This window comes from Stomoxys calcitrans, chromosome 2 (assembly GCF_963082655.1).
Source record: "Stomoxys calcitrans chromosome 2, idStoCalc2.1, whole genome shotgun sequence".
Taxonomy (NCBI): Eukaryota; Metazoa; Arthropoda; class Insecta; order Diptera; family Muscidae; genus Stomoxys; species Stomoxys calcitrans.
Window position 1 is genome coordinate 46,281,888 of NC_081553.1, and position 27,974 is coordinate 46,309,861.

The window sequence follows — 27,974 nt, forward strand, 5'->3', positions numbered from 1 at the left end:
CTTTTATATCTTGAACCATTTTTCGCCACTTCAATATAAGGAACTCCTTAGCATGAAACAAAACATTTAAATATCCTCCACTTAGGTATAACTAGCCGAACCGGGTCCGCCCCGCCTCGCCTTCTTTAACTCTCAATTATCTTTTTAGGGTGTGGACACTTCGCTCTGAACGGATATCGTATTCGTGCCATTGTAGCCTATGACGCTGAACGCGTTCGAATCCTGGCGAGAACATTGGAGAAAGCGGTGTTTATCCCCCCCTTAATGTTGGTACTTTAGGAGGTACCCCAAAACACTTGGCTCCAAAATTGGCTATCAAGTTCGTTTTCAACTCTCAAATGCCTTTCATTTGAGTCCCATATTGTCATAATTGGTCAAATAACCCAAAAATGGGTTAAATAAACACAAGTCGTCTTTAGGAGGAAAAACGCAACCTAGACTTGAACGCAAATTTGATTGTCATATTCGTAATCTACTCTCTAATACCTTTCATTAGAGTCCCATATATGCCCATTTGGTGGTATTTGCGGTCGGGCGACCTCCCATTACTTGGACCTTATCTTTTATGCCAAATTTGTAATCTTCTGCCTAATACCTTCCATTTGAGTCCCATACTGACATGAACTTCGAATATATCAGTTTAGAGGGTTTTTGGTGTTGGGGGTGGGTCCCGCTGGTTACTTGGACCCAAATTTTAATACAATATTCGTTCTCGTTCCCATCGGACCACTTTCGGATATGGGTGGCGTTTTTGGGGTTAGGGCGATGGTAAGCCTCCACCCGATATCAAAAATTATATAGTCTATGTTTCCTTTCAGACAAAAGTACACAATCTATGAACATTTTAAGAAAATCGGTTCAGCCAAGTATCATATGGTCATAATGGGTTTTGTGGCGGTTTTGAGGGTTGGCGTGACCCCTAATACTTCGATTCGTTTTTGTATGCCAGATTCGAAATCTACTCCCGAATACCTTTCATTGAAATGAATGTCCAGTATGTCTGTTTGGGGGAGTTTTGGGGTTGAGGCGGCCCTATTGGTACTTAGACTTAAATTGTAATACCATATTCGTATTCTACTCTTCAATACCATCCATTTAATACCTATACTGTCCCGATCGGTCCACTTTTGATTTTGGGTTGTGTTTTTGACAGAAGGGGAAGGCTCCGTCCCCCTTCCAAAACCGAAAAATTATAAAGCCAATTTTTCTTTCAGACCAACCTTCACAATAAGCGAAAATTTCGTCTGCCGTTTTGCAGTCTATAGGGAGCAGACAAACCGCGTCCCATATATTGGGTTGCCCAAAAAGTAATTGCGGATTTTTTAAAGAAAGTAAATGCATTTTTAATAAAACTTAGAATGAACTTTAATAAAATATACTTTTTTTACACCTTTTTTCTAAAGCAAGCTAAAAGTAACAGCTGATAACAGACAGAAGAAAGAATGCAATTACGGAGTCACAAGCTGTGAAAAAATTTGTCAGCGCCGACTATATGAAAAATCCGCAATTACTTTTTGGGCAACCCAATATCTGTGATTGGCTAATGTGCCCATTTTGGGCGTTTTTATGGTGGTGGGGTGACCCCCCTATACTTCGACATGAAATTGTATGCCAGATTCGTTATCTACTCCCTCATACTTTTCATTCGATATCCTTTGTCCTTGTCCTTATCGGTCCACTTTAGATTTTGGATAGTATTTTTGGGGTAATGGTGGAGGGTCCACCCCCTTCCGATATCAATAAATTATAAAGCCTATTCCTACTTCCTGACCTTATTCGTAATCTACTCCCGAATAACTTTCATTTTAGTCTCACATTGTCATGATCGTCAAATAAACTTTTTTAAGGGGTTTTGGGGCTGGGGCAGCCACCCAAGTACTTAGACCCAACTTTTATTATAAAGTTCGTACTCTACTCTTGAATACCTTTCATTTGAATCCCATATTGTCCCTATCGGTCCACTTTTAGTTTTGGGGTAAGGGGGATGGTCCGCCCTTACCCCAAAAGTACTACCCAAAACGATATCAAAAAATTATATAGCCTATGTTTCCTTCCAGACCAACCCAGAAAATTTCAAGATAATCGGTTCAGCCGTTTTTGAGTCTATACGGCACAAACAAACAAGCCGACAAACAAAGAAACACAAATTGAATTTTATATATGAGATTATTCAAGCCATCTCCAATCGAACCAAAAAACATTGAAAAACTGTAATAGCATATTGTCCGTTTCTTCGATAGATGTCCTTTACCATTAACATGTCATTTACTTTTCATCCTCACTGCTTTACGAAAACTTCAAACTCAAAAAAAAAGAAGAAACTTGCAATAAATATTCAAATTTTCAACTCACCTCTGACTTGTAGCTCGGCCGTATAGTTAACCTTAGCTGCTGCATTGGTGGCATAGCACGTGTATTTGCCGCTATGCTTAGCACTGATGTCCTTAAAGACGAGCAGGGAATAGAATTCTTCCTTTTTCTCCGTGATCTTGGGTAAATTGAAAAAGAAAGAGAAAACAACAACAAACATAGATTACTTAGAATCCAAAACAACAACAATAGCTCCCAACATATTTGTGATAAACTAAAGCTAAATCCCTTTTATGTCTGCTACCAAGGATTTTCTATTGTCCTGTTTTCTGCTTTTCTCAGCTCTTCGTCACTTTTTCGTTTTTTTTTTCTTGTGTCTGGGGAATCATAAACACACTCACACCTAGGCCACCAAAACCCTTGTAAGGTTGTAATTTATTGTTGAAAATGGCAGGCCGACCATAACGACCGTTGCAGGACAGCACACATAGACATGGACATATTTAACCCCCCGTCGCCCCAAGGATAATGTATTAAATTGTGTGTGTTATTAGAAATAAAGCATTTGATTTCTTTTATTCGATTTCATTTCTCAGTTGCGTCTCTCGTCTTCATCATTATTCTTCTTCTTCGTCTGTAAAAAAAAAAATAGCAAAGGCTACACCAAGTAGGATTACCTTACCTGTAAACTTGATGGTATAGACATATCATCCTTTTTCCAACTAAAGTATATGGGCATGTCTCCGGAGGATACAGCACATGTGATTTGTGCCCTGCCTCCCTCCTGCAGATTTTTGGGAAACTTAAATGCCTCGATTACCGGAGGGCCTGTAATGATTGAAAAACGGATTGGAGAGAAGAGAATATAGAAAAAAACATAAATTTAACAAAGTAGAAAATTTTAACTTTTTAATGTCAACGAAATTGATTTTTTTTCCAGTGAAGGGTTAAAGGTTTTGGAAGGGAAGATTCTTGTTTGGCAATGGCTGAGAAAAGGAAATTATTTATATGTCAGATTGTCATCTAAGCTTTGTTAGTTAACTGCCTTAAGGCGAATTGTTAGTCAATGTGAGAAAAGGTAAGGCAAAGTCTAAACGGTCGTATTAACCCTTAAATATTTATAAAGGACTTATAGCAAAACTTGTCTTAGGTCAGACCATGATGAGCCTTTCACCTTAAATGGAAGTGATGAGAGGAATTCTATCCTTTAACAGATGACTTCTTAAAATGCCATAAAATGTCTTGCAAATGGATTCGCTTCGGATAGTTTCTGCAAAGAGATACCCAACTTTCTAGTTTTGTTCACGTAATGTTTGAAGGAAGGGAGGAAGGATGGAAAAAACACTTTTCCCAACTGCTGGTGTCCGATGACGCTGGTCATGAGTATACTGCAGATCCAATCCCTGATGATGGTATAGAATGTGTAGCACCTCAACAGAACGAGGTCCACATAGCAGTTATCCGACTGGAAAACAATAAGGCAGCAGCAGCTGATGGATTGCCGGCTGAACTCTTTAAGACCGGAGGCGACATACACCAGCTCGTCTGCGCAAGAAGAAGAACGCATACCTGATTTTTGGAAGAAGAAAGGGGATAAGAAGGTATATACCAACTACAGAGGAATAAGTATCCTATCCATCGCATATAAAAAACTAACGAGCGTTCTGTGTGAAAGACTAAAGTTCAAAGTCAGCGAAATAATTGGGACCCTTCAGTGTGGTTTTAGACCTGGTTAATCCCCCAATGGACCAGATAAATACATTGCGCCAAACCCTGGAAAAGACCCAAGAAGGACAAATCAACACCTACCATATTTTCGTTGGCTACAAAGCCTCTTTCGATAGCCCCATACGTTCAAAGTTATTTCAAGCCATGTCTGAGTTTGGTATCCCTGCAAAACTTATACGACTTTGCATGATGATATTTGGTGATACATGGAAAAACAAGAAAAGAACCTCTCCCATCGATCCCAAGTGGTGGATCTGGTTACCGATCGGATTTTTAAACATGTGTGGAACTCTGTAGAGGGTCCACCCATACAAATGATGAGCTGCGAGTTTAGAGAGGACATCTTTACGCTGCGTTTTGGGTCGGCGGAATGTATTGATATCGTCAAACAGCTCGTCAGAGGTATTCACGCTCCCTGGGAGGGCGCAAAGCTCGACCTTGTGAGAAAGGTGGATATCCCCCAGCACACAAAGGCTACGGTCTTCATCAAGGGATATGGCAGTAAATTTGCGACGGAACGCATGTTGGTATCCTTGGGCAAGCAAAAGGAGGGTTTGATCGCAGAGAAGTGTGAGGTCTTCCACAAGGAGGGGAAGGAACTCTCTTTATGGTTGGCATTGATCAAGTCTCCGTGACGAGTTTGGCTAAGACTAAAGGCATGGCGTACTACGGCAGCAAAGCTGTCTTTTTCAAGATTGGGAAGACTAGGATAGGCAAAAATTTTCATTCTGCGACACCAGGCCGTGCAGTGGCAGGTAACTCAACACCACCCAACAAACAGGGGGCCGACAACGAGACAATCACGGCATCTCTCAATATTGGAAATACAAGGAGAAGCAATGATGCTAATACTAAAATATCAGGCAGTGCAGTGGCGAGAGACCCAACACAGCCTAACAAACAGGAACCCGACGACGGACCCATCACCGAATTAAAGATTCGAAATACTGGGATAGGTAGAGATCCTAATATTGAAATTTAATATAGGCAGCGCAGCTACAGGAAACTCAATGCAACCCAACGAACAGGGAGTCGATTATGGTACCATCACCTACTCCCATGAAGCCCATTTACTTAAGATTTGGAAGACTAAGATAGGCAAAGATCCTAGTATTGAAACACCAGGCAGAACAGGGAATGGAAACCCACTAAAGCTTAACGAACAGGGACCCGACGATGGAACCATTACGGACTTTATAAAAAGTCGGAAGACTAGACTAGGCAATGAACCTAAAACGATGACATCAGATAGTACAGTGACAGGAAAGTCAATGCCGTCTAAAGGACAGGGAGCAGACGATGAGATCATCACCTACTCCCAAGATGTCCATTTACTGGAGGACCAATGATTGAGGTTATTCAGATAAACCTCCACCGGAACGAGACTGCTACACACGCTCTGATGGATTAAATCAGCAAGAGCAAGATTTCTCAGACCATCGCTACATTAGGTTTAGAATAGCATGGCCAGCGCCGAATCCGATAAGCTGAAGACCAACTGGACAAAATTCGGAAGGTTACTCAGAAGAAGACTTGGGCAAGATAATTTAGATTGTCCAAGCATAGAAGAGATTGACGAGAATGTCAACAGGATTTGGGCTGCACTGGTGGGATCCTTCGAAGATAGTTGTCCTCTTTGGGAAAGGAAATAAGCCCAAGGAAAACCCTCAATGACCGGGGAGATTCGCAATATTGGGAAAGAGGTCCGCAGACTTTTTAACAGAGCACGTCGTAAAAAGAGCGGAAGTTTATTGGGATGTGTAAGTATTGGGATGTGGATACCCACCACCTCGGGTATATATGTAAACCACCTTTCATCAAAATTCGTACCTTATACTCATATACCTCATACCGATCTGAACTATATACGACACGGATGTCGAAAAGCCGAACATAGGTCACTGTGTCAAATTTCAGTGAAATCGGATTATAAATGCGCCTTTTAAGGGGCCAAGACTTTAAATCGAGATATCGGTCTACATGGCAGCTATATCCAAATCTGAACCGATTTGGGCCAAGTTGCATAAACATGTCGAAGAGCCTAACACTAAGCACTGTCCCAAATTTCGGCGAAATCGGACAATAAATGCCTCTTTTATGGGCCCTAAACCTTAAATCCAGAGATCGGTCTATATGGCAGCTATATTCAAATCTGGACCGATCTGGGCAAAATTGAAGAAGGACTTCGAAGAGCCTAACCAAACTCACTGTGTCAAATTTCAGCGACATCGGACAATAAATGCGTCTTTTATGGCCCCAAAACCTAAAACCTAGATATCGGTCTATATGGCAGCTATATCCAAATCTGGACCGATCTGTGCGATATTGCAGAAGTATGTCAAGGGGCTTAACTTAACTCACTGTTCCAAATTTCGGGGACATCGGGCAATAAATGAGCATTTTATGGGCCCAAAACCATAAATCAAGAAATCAGTCTATATGGCAGCTATATCCAAATTTGAACCGATCTGGACCAAATTGAAGAAATATGTCAAAGGGCCTAACACAACTCACTGTCCCAAATTTCAGCAAAATCGGATAATGAATGTGGCTATTATGGGCCTTACACAATAAATCGGAGGATCGATCTATATGGCAGCTATATCCAAATCTGGACCGATCTAAGCCAAATTAACGAAGGATGTCGATGGGCCTTACATAATTCACTGCCCCGAATTTCATCAAAATCGGAAAATAATTGTGGCTTTTGTGGGCCTAAGACCCTTAACCGGCGGATCGGTCTATATGGCAGCTATATCCAAATCTGAACCGATCTGGACCAAATTAAAGAAACATGTCAAAGGGCCTAAGACATCTCACTGTCCCAAATTTTAGCGAAATCGGGCCATAAATGTGGCTTTTATGGGCCTAAGACCCTAAATCGGAGGATCGGTCTATATGGCAGCTATATCCAAATCTGAACCGATCTGGACCAAATTAAAGAAACATGTCAAAGGGCCTAAGACAACTCACTGTCCCAAATTTTAACAAAATCGAATAATAAATGTGGCTTTTATGGGCCTAAGACCCTAAATCGGCGGATCGGTCTATATGCGGGCTATATCAAGATATAGTCCGATATAGCCCATCTTCGAACTTAACCTGCTTATGGACAAAAAAATAATCTGTGCAAAATTTCAGCTCAATATCTCTATTTTTAAAGACTGTAACGTGATTTCAACAGACAGACGGACAGACGGACGGACATGTCTAGATCGTCTTAGACATGTTGTGTTGCAAACGGATAGACAAAATGAATATACCCCCATCCTTCGGTGGTGGGTATAAAAATTTCTCTGAAAAACCCATGTCCAAACTGAAACTTTATTAGACGACATGGGAGTGAGAGCAGAAACAACGGAGGACTTGTTGAGGCTTTTGATTAAAACCCATTTTCCACAGGATAGACAAGACTCACAGAGACAACGAAATCTTCGAATAATGAGGTTGATTAAAGGTTTATCATAACGGAATTTATGGTCAAGGAAGCCTTGAGGAGCTTCAAACCACCCGGACCTGATAGAATATTTCCGGTTTTACTACAAAAGGAGGCTGACTATCTGGCGCCTCTTCTGGCAATTATTTTCCAGCGTGCCTAGGACTTGCATATACTCCCAAAGCCTGGCAGGAGGCGAGGGTGGTGTTTATGACCAAGCTCGGCAAGGCAAGTTATGCGACACCAAAGGACTATAGGCTTAAAAGCCTTAGGTCCTTCCTACTCAAAACCATGGAACGCATTGTGGATACCATGCTAAAGAGTAGAACATCCAGCGAACTGCTTAAATATAAACAGCATTCATATGTCAAGGGAAGGTCGGTGGAGACTGCCTTGCACGAGATTGTGTATAAAATAGAAGAATCCTTCGATGCCAAGACGTACACATTGACGGTTTGAATTGGCATCGAGGGGGCGTCTAATAATATGCGGACTGACACATTGATCCAATCATTAGACTAGTACCGGGTCCTCAGAGACTGGGTAAAGCATATGCAGGTAGATAAATTGCGGGTCCCAGACGTAAATATAAGGGAGAAAATGGCACAGGGGACATTTTATCGCCACTCCTATGGATGACCACCATAAATGTTCCATTACGGATGCTGACTGAGGAGAGATTCGAACTCGTCTGCTATGCAGACGATGTTATAATACTTCTTAGGGGTAAGGATCTGAACCAGCTATGCAGAAGGGCCGAAAGGGTCTTGCATATGGCATACGACTGGACTAGACCCAGTCGTATGCCATATGCATACGACTGCCATATGCATAAAACGATATCGATATCTGACAAGGTCAAATACTTAGGAGTGATCTTGGATAGAAAACTTAATCGGAAGTGTCACATTCAGGAGCGTACTCGGAAGGCTTACAGATGTTGGGCACTGTGTAGACGGCTCGAAATTGGGCCTGTATCCGAGGATAGTCTACTGGCTCTACAGAAACGTGATCAATATTTACTTACACCTCAGTAGTTTGGTGGACTGCTATGGACATCAATTGTCTTGGCATAGGCGTAGCGATGAGGACCACGCCCACTAGGATACTGAAGACTATTCTAGATATCCGAGACCCATTGCCATAAAGATTCAACGTGAGGTAGCCACTGCTGCTATGAAACTTAAGGCGATGAGAGAATGGATTGAGGACGGGAGCAGCGCATACCATCGCGGTATAATCGAGGTGACGATAGGAAACCTGGATGGAATGAAAGAGGTTTTCCATCGGATACCTGAGATGAACCTTGAAGTCGAGTGCGACGCACTGCTGCCATCGGTATAGTCTTGGATTGACGGAACCCTAGTATTGCCATCTGGGAGATCATGTTACACGGATGGACCAAAGCTAGAGGACAGAGTGGGCCTGGGGGTTTACATTGAAAACTTAGGGACTGACATCTGTTTTAGACTGCCTGACCATAATACGGTCCTGCAGGCGGAGATCCGGGCGATCACGGAATGCGCGAGGACGTCGAATGTGAACATCTTTACCGACAGTAAAATTGTCATAAGGGCAATAACACCCAAGATGGTAAGGTCACGAACAGTCTTGCAGTATAAGAAGGAGATTAACGCCTTCTCTGAGGATGGGAAAATCCGCATCGTTTGGGTGCCATAGTAAGGGGAAATGAAAGGGCAGACGATTTGGCAGTGAAGGCCAGGGAACTGCCGTCAATAAACTTGGTTAACCCGAAGCCTTTCGGGTCGACGCAGTCCGAGTTAAGGGAGTGGGCGACGAATGCGCATGTAACACTGTGGAACAGCGAAACGGTCGGTAGAACGGCGAAAATCCTGTGGGGGGATCCAGATCGTGAGAAGACGAGGCTATTACTGAAAGGAAGCAAGAAGGAGGTCAGTATAACTATAGGTATCCTAACGGGACACATAGGACTACGAGCTCACTTATGTAAAATCAGTGCGGCATGCGGGGATGATGATGAGACGTTGGAGCATTTCCTTTGTCATTGCCCGGCTTTTGCGTCCAACAGATACTGGTAAAAAAGCAAATTTTGCCCATGAACATTCCACTAAGGAACAGGGGCAAACTTCTCACATATCAATGAATGTAGTCCGATTCAATTTTAAGCTCAATGATAAGGGGCCTCCTTTTTATAGCCGAATCCGAACGGCGAGCCGCAGTGCGACACATCTTTTGAGTGAAGTTTTACATGGCATAGTACCTCACAAATGTCGCCAGCATTAGGAGGGGAAAACCACCAATGAAAATTTTTATACCCTCCACCATAAGATGGGGGGTATACTAATTTCGTCATTCTGATTGTTATACCCTCCACCATAAGATGGGAGGTATAATAATTTCGTCATTCTGATTGTAACTACTCGAAATATTCGTCTGAGACCCCATAAAGTATATATATTCTTGATCGTCGTGAAATTTTATGTCGATCTAGCCATGTCCGTCCGTCCGTCCGTCCGTCCGTCTGTCTGTCGAAAGCACGATAACTTCCGAAGGAGTAAAGCTAGCCGCTTGAAATTTTGCACAAATACTTCTTATTAGTGTAGGTCGGTTGGTATTGTAAATGGGCCATATCGGTTCATGTTTTGATATAGCTGCCATATAAAGCGATCTTGGGTCTTGACTTCTTCAGCCTCTAGAGTGCGCAATTCTTATCCGATTGGGATGAAATTTTGCACGACGTGTTTTGTTATGATATCCAACAACTGTGCCAAGTATGGCTCAAATCGGTCCATAATCTGATATAGCTGCCATATAAACCGATCTGGGATCTTGACTTCTTGAGCCTCTAGAGGTCGGAATTATTATCCGATTTGCCTGAAATTTTGTATGACGGATTCTCTCATGACCATTAACATACGTGTTTATTATGGTCTGAATGGGTCTATAGGCCGATACAGCTCCCATATAAATCGATCTCTCTATTTTACTTCTTGAGCCCACAAAGGGCGCAATTCTTATTCGAATTGGCTGACATTTTACACAGGTCTCCAACATATAATTTAATTGTGGTCCAAACCGGACCATATCTTGATATCGCTCTAATAGCAGAGCAAATCTTTTCTTATATCCTTTTTATACCCTCCACCATAAGATGGGGGGTATACTAATTTCGTCATTCTGTTTGTAACTACTCGAAATATTCGTCTGAGACCCCATAAAGTATATATATTCTTGATCGTCGTGAAATTTTATGTCGATCTAGCCATGTCCGTCCGTCTGTCCGTCCGTCCGTCCGTCCGTCCGTCCGTCCGTCCGTCCGTCCGTCCGTCCGTCTGTCTGTCGAAAGCACGCTAACTTCCGAAGGAGTAAAGCTAGCCGCTTGAAATTTTGCACAAATACTTCTTATTAGTGTAGGTCGGTTGGTATTGTAAATGGGCCATATCGGTCCATGTTTTGATATAGCTGCCATATAAACCGATCTTGGGTCTTGACTTCTTGAGCCTCTAGAGTGCGCAATTCTTATCCGATTGGAATGAATTTTTGCACGACGTGTTTTGTTATGATATCCAACAACTGCGCCAAGTATAGTTCAAATCGGTCCATAACCTGATATAGCTGCCATATAAACCGATCTTGGGTCTTGACTTCTTGAGCCTCTAGCGTGCGCAATTCTTACCCGATCAGAATGAAATTTTGCACGTCGTGTTTTGTTATTATATCCAACAACTGTGCAAAGTATGGTTCAAATCGGTCCATAACCTGATATAGCTGCCATATAAACCGATCTTGGGTCTTGACTTCTTGAGCCTCTAGAGTGCGCAATTCTTATCCGATAGGAATGAAATTTTGCACGACGTGTTTTGTTATGATATCCAACAACTGTGCCAAGTATGGTTCAAATCGGTTCATAACCTGATATAGCTGCCATATAAACCGATCTTGGGTCTTGACTTCTTGAGCCTCTAGCGTGCACAATTCTTATCCGATCAGAATGAAATTGTGCACGACGTGTTTTGTTATGATATCCAACAACTGTGCCAAGTATGGTTCAAATCGGCCCATAACCTGATATAGCTGCCATATAAACCGATCTTGGGTCTTGACTTCTTGAGCCTCTAGAGGGCCCAATTCTTATCCGAATGGAATGGAATTTCGCACGACGTGTTTTGTTATGATAGCCAACAACTGTGCCAAGTATGGTTTAAATCGGTCCATAACCTGATATAGCTGCCATATAAACCGATCTTGGGTCTAGACTTCTTGAGCCTCTAGAGGACACAATTCTTATCCGATTTGAATGAATTTTTGCACGAAGTATTTCGTTATAATATCCAACAACTGTGCCAAGTATGGTTGAAATCGGTCCATAACCTGATATAGCTGTCATATAAACTGATCTGGGGATTTGACTTCTTGAGCTTTTAGATGGCGCAATTCCTATCCGATTTGGCTGAAATTTTGCATGACGTATTTTATTTTTACTTTCAACAACTGTGTCAAATAAGGTTCAAATCGGTTCATAACCTGATATAGCTGCCATATAAACCGATCTGGGATCTTGACTTCTTGACCCCTAGAGATCGCAATTATTATCCGATATGCCAGAAATTTTGTACGACGGATCCTCTCATGACCATCAACAAACGTGTTTATAATGGTCTGAATCGTTCTATAGCCCGATACAGATCCCATATAAATCGTTCTCTCTATTTTACTTCGTGAGCCCCAATGGACGCAATTCTTATACGAATTGGCTGAAATTTTACACAGGTCTCCAACATATAATTTAATTGTGGTCCGAACCGGACCATATCTTGATATCGTTTTAATAGCAGAGCAACTCTTTTCTTATATCCTTTTTTGCCTAAGAAGAGATGCCAGGAAAAGAACTTGACAAATGCGATCCATGGTGGAGGGTATATAAGATTCGGCCCGGCCGAACTTAGCACGCTTTTACTTGTTTTTGCCTAAGAAGAGATGCCGGGAAAAGAACTCGACAACTGTGATCCATGGTGGAGGGTATATAAGACTCGGCCCGGCCGAACTTAGCACGCTTTTACTTGTTTCTGATAGTCTCGCCATGATTATGAACTTATGCACGCATTCAGCGTCATAGGCAGACATGCTAACCTCTGCGCTACGGTGGCCTCCGTAGGTGGAAACACAATATCAGACTTAGGGGAGTGGCATTGAAAACAATTAAGGATTTTTTTTACCTGAGGTCTGGCACATGCTCCCAAAAACCTCAAAAGTACATTTAAATCAATCTCGAAAAGATACCCACATTTTTAAATTAGGGCCTGGGGGCTGCCTCACCCCCAAAAAACACTTCAACCACTTCCAAATAGACCTACATGTACTTGAGAGTCCTGATTCCTTGGTCCCTGAAATTCAGTTTGTTATCTTAAAACCTCATTTGAATGTGGAAAGAAGAAATAATTTATTCTTTTCTTTTCTTTCTACACAGTACTGATCATTTTCCTTGGGGAACCCTATATTCCAGCGCAATTCAAAATTTTATGAACTTATGCACATATGTCACGGAATGAACACACGTTGTTATAACAACTACAATATGTAGTACATTTAGAATGAATTAATCACTTGAAGACAAGTGTCTGATGATTTAACCACCCAGCCAGCCACACTCAGTCGTTGTTGTGCCATTGTTCACAGCCAGCAGGAGGTGGCAGTTCAAATTCTACACCAATACAATTCAAACGGGTTATGGTGTATAAAATTGAGCCATTGATTTTTCAAATGGAATAGCAATGGTAAGTTGCATAACTGCGCAATTGAGTTGGGTTTTTAAGCCTCTTTTGGAAAAATACTTACTATTGACATTCAGTTGTATATCCCGACGTGCCTCCTCACCCATGCGAACTTTAACAATGCAGGTATAGATGCCCTGGTCCCGAGTTGGTTCAACATTCTTGATGACAAGATAGCCTCCCTGTTGTACGGGTGCTAAAGAGTAATGGGAATCTGAATAAAAAGAAACACACAGAAAAAAAATACAAAATTTATACATACACATACACAAGCAATAGAGACAATCAACGGGGAAAAAAGGATGAGCGATGAAAAAAAAAACTTCTCTTGGGTTGTTAAAAAATCCATACATATTGGACACATATGGACTTAATGTAGTAGTATTAGCATTTCGTTGGAGGGTTCTTACAGAAGTTTGGTTTGTCTTTCAAATTTTTGAATAGTTGCAAATGAAAACGAAATGACTTCAGTGCATAGGTTTGGATTGCGGAAAACAAAATTAAGGTTTAATAAAGTCAATACAAGTTGTTTTATACTAAAAGTTTGGTTAATTGGCATGACATTTTTATAGAACCAATGTTTTGTTTAGATTGACGAAATGTTTGTTAAGACAAACCAATGTTTTGTTGAGACAACCAAATATTTTTTTGGGGCAACTCAATGTTTTGTTAAGGAAAAAATATCTTGTTTTGGTAAAAAACGTTTTGTTGAAGTAAATAAAAGGTTTAAAGATACTAACAATAGTTTTAAAGATACAAACAAAAGGTTTAAAGACACAAACAAAAGTTTTGTTAAGCCAAACTAATGTTTTGTTAGGCCAAACAAATGTTTTGTTAAGCCAAACAAATGTTTTGTTGAAACAAAACAAACGTTTTTTGAGGAAAAAACATGGCACTTTGTTGAAAATAAATATTTAAACGAAAATTTTGCAAGGCAAGCAAATCAAATGTTTTGTTGTGACAAACGAAAGTTTTGTTAGGACAAACAAAAGTTTTGTTATGACAAACAAAAGTTTTGTTAGAACAAACGAAAGTTTTGTTAGAACAAACGAAAGTTTTGTTAGGACAAATGAATGTTTGTACCAATTTAACCAGTTTTAACAGATCTATGAGTTATGGTTGAAATATTTAATTTCATTTCATGGTGAAAACATTTCATTTTGACTAAACATGAGTTTTTCCAACAACTCTTGTTTTGCAAAGCTCCCTAAAAGAAGAAAAAATCTGTAATATTTTCTTCTTCATCGAAACTTTTGTATGCCCCCTCTCGCATTTTTGTGTCAACTATTTTCCATATTCATTGGTAACATGCATGTTTTTCATCGATGGCTAACATTGGCAATTTGTCTTACTTGTTGTCAGTTCATGATGTCCTTGCTCCCATCTAATTTGTTCTATTGGATAACCGGAAAATGGACAATGCACTGTTACATCTTCACCGGCGACAGCTTTGATCGGTCCAATGGCTCGCACATATGGTGGTCCTGTGAATAGAGTACATAAAATATGGATGAAAAAAAAAATTAATTGGCGGTTCAAGTTATTTATTCAGCATATTGAGACATAAAGCAGAGGAGAGATTATGTTTATACAGTATGGCTAAGTGGATGAATGCTGAAAGAATTATTCAGCAGCTGTGCTAATAAGTGAATGTGGAAAAAAATTACATAAAATTTTTTAAAGATTTTTATACCCTTTAAAAAAATATACATATATTCTGAATCGTTCATACGCCCAGAGAAAAATTAATACCAAACGTGCTCATTTCAGTACCATACGGTATTGATAGTAAAGCAACCTCGTATGGTACAAAAACAATACCGGATGCTATCGATGAAACATAAAAAGATTAGTACCGTTTGGTACTAGCCTTATTACAGAAATGGTATTGGTTTTAATACCAATCTGTTACTGGGTTTAGGACCAGGCCGTTATCGGTTTTAGTACCAAATCGTAATCAATTATTCCACCCCTAATGAACCAAAAAAAAAAAAAAAAAAAAAACATTAAAAATAATATTAATAAACCAACACAGCATCATTTTCTACACAGGAGACTGTCATGTTTTTGACATAAAATGTCCTTAGAATTTGAACCATTTCCATTTTCACCGCTTTCTAATATTTGAGCAAGTTTTTACGCACTCAAATTTTGTTAAAATATTTTTTTTATTTGTTTAGCAAATATTTCATAATGGCGTAGAATTTTTAAGTAGAAAACTCAACGTTTCTGACGCAATGATAAGAATACAAATGTGATGCCGTCAAATCTTAATAGCCTCCTTTCTCTGGTATTGAACTAATACCAAATAATATTAAAAATCTTTGCCAATAACGCGACCAAAATAATACCAGGTAGTATTGGCAAAGTACCGTAATTTTTCTATCAGTGTATATCTATATAGAGATGAAAAATGCGATGGATTAGTATTCATCCATTGAAAAAAAATGCCGTATGTTCTTCAGAAACAAAAAAACAAGTAAAAGGGCATTTGGATACCTACCACATCGGTTATATACATAACCCACCTCTCGTCATAATGTGACAAAAAAAAAACATCATTTATGAACCCATAGCAGCTATATCGTAATATAGTCCAATCTCCACCATTTTGAAGAGCCAAACGTAGCCAACTGTGTCAAAGTGCGGCGAAATCGAGTTGTAAACGTCATTTTTTCATCCCAAGAACTTAAACCTTGAGATCGGTATATATGGCAGATATATCCAAATTTAGCCCGATCTTGCCTATAATCGGAACGAATATCGAAGGACCTTACAGAACTTAAATTTCAACGAAATCGGTTCATAAATTCGCCTTTTATAGGTCAAAAACCTTAATTCGGGAGATCGGTGTATGTATATGGGCACCTCATCCAAATCTGGACCAATCTAGGATAAATTAAACAAGGATGTCGGGGGACCTTATCTAACTAACTTTTCAAACCGGGCCCCAGACCTTAAATCGAGAAATAGGTCTATATGGCAGCTATATCTAAATCTTGGTCTATCTGGGCCAAGTCGAAGAAGGATGTCGAAGGGCCTAACACAACTAACTGTTCCAAATTTTCGGCAAAATCGGATAATAAATGTGGCTTTTATGGCCCTACTAACCTAATTCGGAGGATCAGTTTATATGGCAGCTATATCCAAATCTGAACCGATCTGGGCCAAATTGACAAAGGATGTCGAAGGGCCTAACACAACCCACTGCGACAATTTTCAGCAAAATCGGCTAATAAAGGTGGCTTTAATGGGTCTAAGACCCTAAATCGTCGGATAGGTCTACATGGCAGCTATATCCAAATCTGGACCGATCTGCGCCAAATTAACGAATGATGTCAAGGGACCTAACCCAACTTACTGTCCCAAATTTCAGCAAAATCGGATAACAAATGTAGCTTTTATGGACCTAAGACCCTAAATCTACGGATCAGTCTATATGGGGGCTATATCAAGATATAGTCCGATATAGCTCATCTTCGAACTTAACCTGCATATGGACAAAAAAGACTCTGTGCAAAGTTTCAGCTCAATATCTCTATTTTTGAAGACTGTAGCGTGATTTCAACAGACAGGCGGACAGACGGACGGACATGTCTAGATCGTCTTAGATTTTTATGCTGATCAAGAATGTATATACTTTAAAGGGTCGGAAATGGATATTTCGATGTGTTGCAAATGGAATGACAAAATGAATATACCCCTATCCTTTGGTGGTGTTTATAAAAATGTGGTTTCAATTGGCCTAAGACCTTAAATCGGCTGATCGGTCTATATGGGGGCCATATCAAGATATAGTTTCAGTTCAATATCAGTGATTTCAACAGACAGACAGACGGACGGGTGGACGGACGGACATGGCTAAATAGTTTTAGATTTTTATGACGATCAAGAATATAACACCTCGAAATATTGATCTGCCACCCCATAAAGTATACATATTCTGGATCATCTCGACATTCTGATTTGATCTAGCCATGTCCGTCCGTCCGTCTGTCGAAATCACGATAGCGGTCGAACGCGTACAGCTAACCGCTTGAAATCTTGGCAGATACTTAATATTGATGTAGGTCGTTGAAGATTGCAATCAGGCCATATCGGTTCAGATTTGGATATCTCCCATACTCATCGATCTCTCGATTTGACTTCCTATATTTGTCCGATTTAGCTACAATTCTGCACATAGAGTTCTGTTATGACTTCCAACAACTGTGTCAAGTACGGTCAATCGGTCAAAAACCGGATATAGCTGCCATATAAACCGATCTTCCGATTTGACTTCTTGAGCACCTGGAAGCCGCAATTTTTGACCGATTTAGCAGAAATTTTGCACGTGTTTTGTTATGTCCACCTACAACTGTGACAAGTACGGTCCAATTCGGTCAATAACCTGATATAGCTCCCGGATGATAAGGATGATCTTATTCGGTTCCTAAAGCCTTAATTTTTGCTGGTCTGACGGAAGTTTTGTATGTAGAATAAAATTATGCAAGAATGCAAATTTTGCCAATGAACATTCCAATAAGGAACAGGGCTCTCCATATTCGGCCAGGCCGAACTTAGATTCGAATTATGTCTTACAATATGGCTAGTGCATAGCTTTAACAAGTAGTCGTGATTGAGCATGTTCACATTAATGCCATCATTATTTTTTTTCTTGCTTCTACATATACGAATAACATTAAAATTATCTCCCAATGTTATTTACGTTACTCCACACCGAATCTCATCATCGGCCGGCCTCTAGCTGCTGTTTGTTATTTATGCAGGTGCCAACATCGATGACCTCTTATTGTTAGGAATACCAAATGAGCAGGGTGAGAAAATTAGATTTTAGTTGTGTCCTGATTGTAATTTCAATTTATTTCTATTTGCATTCACATAAAGTTCAAAAAGGTAGTCCAACACTGTGAATGCATTAACCAACGGCCATGGTTCGGAAATCGAGTACATTCATGTAGCCGATAAAGGTAAAGGACTCGCATAAATTGTGGTACGTACTCATTATGCGGACATACTTGTGCTTCATCCCAGGGGTTCAGCAGCAGTCGCAGGCATTATGAAAAACTATTTTACTGCTAGCCATTGCAATTATGTTTATGTTATATAATATATGCAATCTATGGCATACGAGTATTACACAAGTGTATATGTGTTTTAATTACATGGGTGAGTATGTGTGTGACTGCATAAAATTATGCATTAATGTTTGTTCAATTAAAATTTCGTTTATATCTAGTGATGCGTGTAATAGGAAACCAAATCGAAGGGTCCAATAAAAGATTGGGGATGACAAGATAGAATCAAATCGAGTGGCAACAACTTACATACCTACACCACTACTGGCCTACACGGTATTACAACTTCTCAGCGGGAAACTAGAGAAGCACCCACAATCGGTTTATATGGCAGCTATATGAAAACATGGACCGATTTGATCCATACTTGGCCCAGTTGCTGGATATCAAAACGAAATACTTTGTGCCAAATTTCATTTAAATCGGATTAGAATTGCGTCCTCTAGAGGCTCAAGAAGTCAAGACCCAAGATCGGTTCATATGGCAGCTATATCAGGTTATGAACCTATTTGATCCATACTTGGCACAGATGCTGGATATCATAACAAAACACGACGTGCAAAATTTCATTCCAATCGGATAAGAATTGTGCACTCTAAAGGCTCAAGAAGCCAAGACCGAAGATCGGTTTATATGACAGCTATATAACAACATGGACCGATTTGGCACATTTACTATCCCAACCGATCTATAGTTATGAAAAGTATTTGCGCAAAATTTCAAGTGGCTCAAGAAATCAGTTTGGGAATCTGTTTATATGGGAGTTGTAACAGATCATGAACCGATTCAGGCCATATTTAACACATATGTGAAAAGCCTTACAAGAAGTCGTTGTGCAAAATTTCAGCCACATCGGATATGAATGTCTTCCTCTAGACGCTCAAGAAGTACAATCAGAAGATCGAATTATATGGGAGCTTTATCAGGTTGTTAACCGATTTGGGCCATACTTGGCGTAGTTGGTGATAGTCAAATCAAAGCACTTCATGCTGAATTTTTGGCAAATCGGATAATAATTGCGCCCTAGAGGCTCACGAAATCAAGATCCGAGATCGGATTATATGGACGCTATGTTAGGTTATCAACCGATTTGATACATATTTGACGCAGTTATTAGAAGTTTGAACAAAACATTTCGTAGAAAATTTCAGCTAAATCGGATAATAATTGCGCCCTCTAGCTGCTCAAGAAGTTAATATCCGAAATCAATTTAAAAGGTAGCTGTATTGGGTTATGAACTGATTTGGACCATATTTGGCACAGTTGTTGGTGGTCAAACCAAAACACTTTATGCTAAATTTTCGCTAAATCTGATAATAATTGCGCCATCTAGAGGCTCAAGAAGTCAAAATCTTATATCGGTTTATATGGCAGCTACACCAAAACATGGACCAGCTTAGACCGATATTTAAGGTGCTTTCGGCAGAGGGAAGGACAGGGCTAAATCGACTAAGAATGTCAAAAGACGATCATATTGTATATATGTAAAATTTCAGCCAATTGGATAATAATTGCGCCCTCTACTGCTCAAGAAGTTAATATCCGAAATCATTTTAAAGGGGAGCTATAATGGGTTATAGCGACAGACAGAGGGACGGATGGACAGTCGGACATGGCTAAATCCACTAAGAATGTCAAGACGAATGTATTGTATGTATACTTTTTGTCTCAGATCAATATTTACAAACGGAATGACGAAATTAGTATACCCCCATCCTATGGTGAAGGGTATAAAAATACCGTAGGTGCTCCAGAAGCCAAATCGGACAAAACACCTTGTATAACAATTCATCCAATTCGGATATAAATTGCATCTTCTTACTTACTTTACTTTAATTGGCCATTTCAGAAAATTCATTCCTCTTGCCGAACATAGAACAGATGCCCACCTCAATCTTCTGCGCTTCTTTTCCAATTTCTGACACCCAGTTTCAAGATGTAGCTCTCCACTTGATCACTCCATAGGAGTTTTGGTCTTCCCCTTTTGCGTTTTTTTTTATGGTCGCTTTCGAAAAACTTCTTTGCAGGTTGTTCTTCTTCTTCCATTTTGATAACATGACATAGCCAAGGCAGCCGTTGTATTTTGATACGTATAACTATGCTATCGTCGTCATACAGCTCGTGATTCATACGACGCCTATAATCTCCATTAACGCAATTTGGTCCAATATTTTACGAAGAAGATCAAACACTCCATGTACTGCCTCATATGCTTTCGCAAACACCCTTGCTTCAGAGTCATACAACAGCACTGTTACTATCAGTGTCTTGTATAGTGTAATTTTTGTCTGTCGAGAGGTGGCTTTGCTCCTCACCTGCTTGCTCAGCATCTGTTATCCAATATTATCCTTATCGTTTTCTTTCAAAACTGGTGTCGTTTGTTCCAGTTACGACGGTGCCGAAGTAGATAAAATTGCTGACTATCTCAAAGTTATAGTTCTCCATTTTCTTTATCTGATCGGGTTCACATGGTTTTTCTGGAGTTGATATCATCCACTTTGTATATCTTCCCTTCCCGGCGACCTTTACAGGCTCAAGAAGTCAAGATCCGAGATTGGTTTATATGGCAGCTATGGCTAGACCAATATGGCCCATTTACAATTCCAACCTTCACCTACCTACATTGAGAGGAAATATTTGCAAAAAATTTAAAGCACCTAGCTGCCTACCTTCGAAAGACCAACACACGGAAATGTATGGCTACATCGCCCCAGAATGTCAAGATGATCAAGAATATTTATTTATGCTTTTTTGGGTCTCACATTAAGACATAAGAGGTTGTTGGAAGTCATAAGAGAGCACTACGTGCAAAATCTTAGCCAAATCGGACAACAATTGGGGTTTGTAGGGGTTCAAGAAGTAAAATCGGAAGATCGAATTATATGGGAGCTATATCAGGTTATAGATCGATTTAGACCGTACTTGGCACAGTTGTTGGAAGTCATAACAGAACATTTGTTGCAAACTGTTAATCAAATCGAAAAAAATCCTGAGGTTCAAGAAGTTAAATTGGGAGATCGGTTTACATGGGATATGTAAAATTGAACGTATATGATCCATTTGCAATCCCCCATGACCTACATCAATAGTAAGTATCTGTGCCAAATTTCAAGCGGATAGCTTTACGCGCTCGACCACTAACGTGATTTCGACAGACGGATGGACGTCAGAACGTCGAGACGGTCAATATTTCGAGATATTGCAAACGACACCCTACTACTCTACTCTACTCTACTCTACTCTACTCTACCCTACTCTACTCTACTCCACTCTACTCTACTCTACTCTACTCTACTCTACTCTACTCTACTCTACTCTACTCTACTCTACTCTACTCTACTCTACTCTACTTCTAATTCTACTTCTAATTCTACTTCTACTTCTACTTCTACTTCTACTTCTACTTCTACTTCTACTTCTACTTCTACTTCTACTTCTACTTCTACTTCTACTTCTACTTCTACTTCTACTTCTACTTCTACTTCTACTTCTACTTCTACTTCTACTTCTACTTCTACTTCTACTTCTACTTCTACTTCTACTTCTACTTCTACTTCTACTTCTACTTCTACTTCTACTTCTACTTCTACTTCTACTTCTACTTCTACTCCTACTTCTACTCCTACTCCTACTCCTACTCCTACTCCTACTCCTACTCCTACTCCTACTCCTACTCCTACTGCTACTCCTACTTCTACTTCTACTCCTACTCCTACTCCTATTCCTATCCCTACTTCTACTTCTACTCCTACTCCTACTCCTACTCTTACTCCTACTTCTACTTCTACTTTTACTTCTACTTCTACTTTTCTTCTACTTCTACTTCTACTTCTACTTCTACTTCTACTTCTACTTCTACTTCTACTTCTACTTCTACTTCTACTTCTTCTTCTATTTCTAATTCTAATACTAATTCTACTTCTGCTTCTACTTCTACCGCTACCTCTACCTCTACTTCTACTTCTACTTCTACTTCTACTTCTACTTCTACTTCTACTTCTACTTCTACTCCTACATCTACTTCTACTTCTACTTCTACTTCTACTCTGCTCTACTCTACTATACTCTACTCTACTCTTTACTCTTTAATACTTCCACTACAACCCTCATCTAGCCGTTACTTTTGCCACGTATCTCGTTGAAATGACCGCATCTCCATTTCATATGTCAATTTGGATAATGTTGCAGTTGTGTTAGCAATATGTGCTTTGATTTATGCAATGAAATTTTCTATTCATGTTCGCTTTTAATTTGCTGGAATAAGCTCATAGTCGAGCTGTAGCAGTCATAGCCAACGGTCGTGTTGTAAAGCTAAGCGCACAGATTTTTTCAATTTTTTGTATTTTTTCGACTACATAAGAAACGTTTTTATTTCTCTTAAGAACACTCTTAAAAGTAATTATTTCATTGTATTTTGCGGAAAGCAAGTGTTTCAAAATGCCTCAACTCCAAGTGCCGTGTAATCATTGTGCTCAATGCTCTCTGCCGATATCAACAATCCAATATGTTCGGTGTTATCATTGCAATCGCAATTTTCACTTCAGCCCTTGTTGTTCTTTATCAGAGAATTCTCACGTCAGTATGAGCCAAACAAAAAAAAATGATTGGAAATGCCATGTCTGTAAACCAAGGAAATCCCCCAACAACACTTACAAAACCTTTGTCTTTGGGGAGAGCAACACAAACCAAAACAACGAATCTCCAAACAGAAATCTAGCAGAATGTCAAGCCAACAATGAGAAACAACAAAAGCAGCAACGAGTTGATGATGAGACTGTCAACAACAACACCAAACGTTTTAAAGAAACTGAGACAACATCTACATATCAACAAAACGACATATCCGAACTCAAAACGGGCATGGTCGACTTAAAAAGCAGCTTGCAGCAGATCGTAACGAGCATGGCATCGCTAAGTGCTGATCTGAAGTCGCATATGGACTCTGCATTAGCCGAGATGAACCGAAACGTAGCGACTATTGCAGCACAAGTGTCTGAACTGCAAAAGAAAGACCAAGAGAAAACGGTACAAATTGGTGAACTTACAAAACGATTACAACAACTTGAGCAAAAAGCATTAGAAAAAAATATTGAAATTAACAATGTAGAGAACATGGAAACAGAGCCTGAAGTTATTGTTAAGAGAATAACTGATGCTCTCGGCGTGGATATGAGTGCAGAACACATTAGTAAAATGTATAAAATAAAGCGCAAGAAAAAAGTTGTTGTGGAATTTGCATCTCTGAACAAGAAAAAAGAGTTTATGGGTAAACTAAAGGGTCATCGCATACAAGCAAGCGTGTTGAGAGAAGAAGAAAACAGCGACTGTGGAGGATACATATACATAAATGATGAACTTACACCGCACAATAGACAAATTTTATGGGCCGCAAAAACAAAGGCCAAAGAAAATGGATGGAAATTTGTTTGGGTGCGAAATGGGCACATTTATGCTCGCAGAAATGAAAATTCTTCCTTTATAATAATTAATAATGCATCAGAGTTGGAACTAATAACCGAATCAAGTTAAATAAATGTGTATTAAAAAAATAGCTTTTACCAGGTGTAATAAAAACAATTTTTAAAAACTGTGAAAAGTTCTTGTACAGCGATATTATAAAAGAGACAAAACGATAAGTAAGCCAAGAATTTTTATTTGCGGCAAATATAATTATAATAATAAAAAAGAAAATAGTTAAAAAACATAACAATAAATCGAAAAATAACACAAAAAAAAAAAAAAAAAAAAAAAAACAATAAATAAGTAGAAAAAAAAAAACTATCGAGAAGTTGAATAAAACCTACATCATGAACTACGAATACGAAACTCTAAATAATTTTAATGAAATAAAAAGTGAATTAATGAATTATCCTATTAGTATTCTTCACGTAAACATACGTTCGCTACGAAAACATTTTTGTACATTTCTAGCTTACATAAAAGAAATAGTTAATAAAACGCATCTAATAATTTTATCAGAAATAAATATAAAGAGAGATGAGAATGCCTTTTATGAAATTGATGGTTTTAATTCCTCTTTCCTGAACAGAGAAGGAAGAGGTGGCGGCATTGCCATATATATAAAGGAGAGTCTTCAATATCATGAAATCAACATACATATGAAATTTGCAGAAGCATTGAGAATAGACATTAATAATATAACTAATCCAAGTATTTCTTTATTTGCCATCTATCGTCCACCACATTTAAACACAAAACATTTTTTAAAAGAGTTAGATGAAAATCTAACCAATGTAAATAAAAAGCATGAAATTATATTAATTGGAGACCTAAATATTGATATAATAAAGAGAAATTCTAACACAACAAAATATCTTGGAATCCTCTCTTCCCATGGACTTAAATGTATGGTTGCAGAGCCAACAAGAGAAGACCAAATTACCAATACAAAAACGTGCATAGACCACCTATTCATGAGATGCAACGGAAAGAGAAAGAGAGCATATGCTGCAGTAATCAAAGCAACAATAGCTGACCACTATGCAATATTTGGATGTATGGATCATTTAAGAGATAGAAACAGAGCAAACAATGAGTATAAACAGGGGGAAACAAAAGCTAACATCAACACTTCTAAAGTGAATCAACTAATAAAAAACACAAATTGGATTTCTATATTAAATGGATCGAATAGTACCGATGATCTATTTAATAAAATCTGTGCCCAGTTCAATACTATTTATGATCTTTCCAAATACACCACTAAAAAACAATTAAATAAACGCAATCCGTATCCGTGGCTTAACGAGGAGATAGTAAAGTGGTGCGAAATTAGAGATAAATTACATAAAAAATGGCAAAAGAATAAAAATAATAAAACCAACGAAAAAATTTACAAGACATTCAATAATAAATTAAACAAAAGGATTATTTACGCCAAAAATAGGCACAATTACAATGAATTTTTAGAAAACAGAAATAACATTCGTGAAACATGGAAATTGATAAATAGAATCACAGGTAAACGTGTTGACAACATTGATGCAAGCATTAAAAGAAATTTTCCGATGAGGAATGCACAAAACTTGGCAAATAATTTTGCCAACTCTCTCGAAAATAATGTCCAGAAAATATTACACACGTGCAACATCAAAACCTATCAATATAATAGTAATTGTCTACAAAATACATTGTACATGGAGGACACTAATGAGGAGGAAATATTTAACATACTAAATTCCTTGAATGTAAGAAAAACCGCTGGAATTGACGGCATCAGATCTATAGACATTAAATCTAACGCTAGCTATCTAACAACTGTTATAACTGCTTTTGTAAACATGAGTTTAAGAGAATCGTCAGTACCTGCTCTTTTAAAAACCGCAATCGTACGGCCTATATTTAAAAGTGGAAGCAAATCCGATATAAGTAATTATAGACCAATATCGATTTTACCAGTCTTGGAGAAAGTCTTGGAAGAAATTGTAGTCAGAAGACTTAACAATTTCCTGATAAAATATCAAATAATAAACAAATTCCAGTTCGGGTTTCAAAAAGGGAAAAATATTAATCAGCTTCTTGGATATTTCTCAAACCACATAAACAAGCATCTTAATAAAAGCCATCACTGCCTAGCACTATTCATTGACTTCAGCAAGGCTTTTGACACGCTGTCGCATGTGCAGCTATTAAATACTTTAGAAAAATGTGGAATAAGAGGGAATTGTCTAAATTGGTTTAGGGATTATCTCAACTGTAGGCAATATACAGTTAAAATTGATAATGAATTGAGTTACCAAAAGCCAGTCAATTTCGGAGTACCTCAAGGATCTAAATTAGGCCCGATATTGTACATAATCTATGCAAATGAGATGATTGAACTGCTAAAAAACAGCACTGCTTTCTCTTATGCAGATGACACTGCAATTCTTGTGGAACATAAAAACCTAAAAGAAGCTGAAATAGTAATGCAGAATGAACTGAACATTCTTTGCAAATGGTGTCACGACAATGGCCTTATAATCAACGCAAACAAAACCAAAATTATGCATATCAGACCTAGACACGTACCAAAAACTGATGTAAAAATAACTTTCCATAATTTCGATTGCCTTCACCGATCTTGCACTTTCGGAGATATTGGGACTATAGTTGATAATTGTGAAACAACCATAGAACTCGTCGATACTTACAAATATCTAGGCGTACATTTAGATCACAACTTTAAATGGAAAGTGCATATTGAACACCTATCAAAACAGCTACGTAAATGTATGTTCGCTTTATACCACCTTAGCAATTGCGCGCCATACTTTGTGCTTAGACAGGCATATTTCTCATTGGTGGAATCTCAACTGAGGCATGGCGTAACTGCGTGGGGAAAGTCAAAAAACTGCAGAATACTACAAACATACCAAAACAGGCTTGTTAAGCTTTTATACAAAAATAGAAGTAAAACAACAACGGACAACAACTCAACACCCACACAAAGCAAAGAACTTTATAACATCCTAGAAATACTTAACATCGACGGAATCTACAATTCAACTATAGCTCGTGAATTCTTCAACAATTCATCCATATTGAAACGCATAAGCCACAGTAGAAACACTCGTAGCAAGTCCGCAGGAAAGTACGAAATACCCAAGTATTCGAACGATTATGGCAAATTATCTTTAGAGGTCACCTTGCCATACTTTTTAAATAAATTACCACAAAATATTGTAAATAGTAACAATAAATTTGAAAGAAATAAATTGATAAAAAAGTTCCTTATAGTAAACTAAGTGCACAATCTAAACCAAAATTGTAAAAATTTAAAAAAAAAAAAAAAAAAAAAAAAAAAATTGTATTAATATTCTTGTTTTTCCATTTTGATATTTGTTATATTAACATTGTCTTTTTTAATATTTTTTTATATATAATACTACTAATGTAGACACATATACTACAGCTTGGCTGATATACATCCTACAGACAAGCCGATATGGCTTCGTGGGAATTTATATATATATATCATATAAGTCATTGTAAAACTGAAAGAAATCAATAAATAAATAAATAAATAAAAAATAAAATAAACATAATAAGTCGATTAAATCTCAATTGAAACTCAATGGTAATTTTATATTATTAGTACTTGTAAATTTATTAAAATCGAAAATAATTAAACAGATGGACGGACTCATTATATATTGATAATTAAAAGAGAAATGGTCCTTCCATAGAAATACTGTAAAAAATACAAATATGAAAATATATGCATAAATAATTCATAAAATTCCAAAATCTCTAAAAAAAGAACTTTCCTCCAGCATTAAAAATGCATTGGGAAGAGCGATACTGCTTCTCTCAATGACTTCTATTACAAAATTTTGCATGAACGTTCCGTTAGAAACAGGGGATACTCCACTCGTATAAGTGAGTGCAGTCCGATTAAAGTTTAATCTCAATGATTTAGGGACTCCTTTTTATGCCGAGCGGCGTGCCACATAGCGACAACACTTGGCAGAGAATTTCTAACATGGCAGAATACCTCAGAAATGCAGCCAGCATTAGTAAGGGGATAACCATTGCTAAACATTTTTCCGATTTTCTCTGAATGAGTGCTGTCCAATTCAAATTTATGCTCTTTGGCAAGGAGGACGTCCTTTTATAGCCCAGTGGAAAAGGCTTGCTTTGACACCTATTCTTGGTTATGTTTTGGCA

At 38.5% G+C, this 27,974-nt stretch overlaps 1 protein-coding gene across 1 annotated transcript in view; it reads right to left on the bottom strand.

Annotated features, from left to right (window-relative positions):
* LOC106088400 (cell adhesion molecule Dscam2) overlaps positions 1-27,974 on the bottom strand; it is a gene marked incomplete in the record, with an annotated part of 263,277 nt that overhangs the window by 77,588 nt on the left and 157,715 nt on the right. Inside the window, 4 exon segments of the mRNA XM_059361431.1 lie at positions 2,353-2,488; positions 2,993-3,138; positions 13,292-13,441; positions 14,580-14,711. Of these exon segments, the coding sequence (XP_059217414.1) occupies positions 2,353-2,488; positions 2,993-3,138; positions 13,292-13,441; positions 14,580-14,711 (564 nt within the window).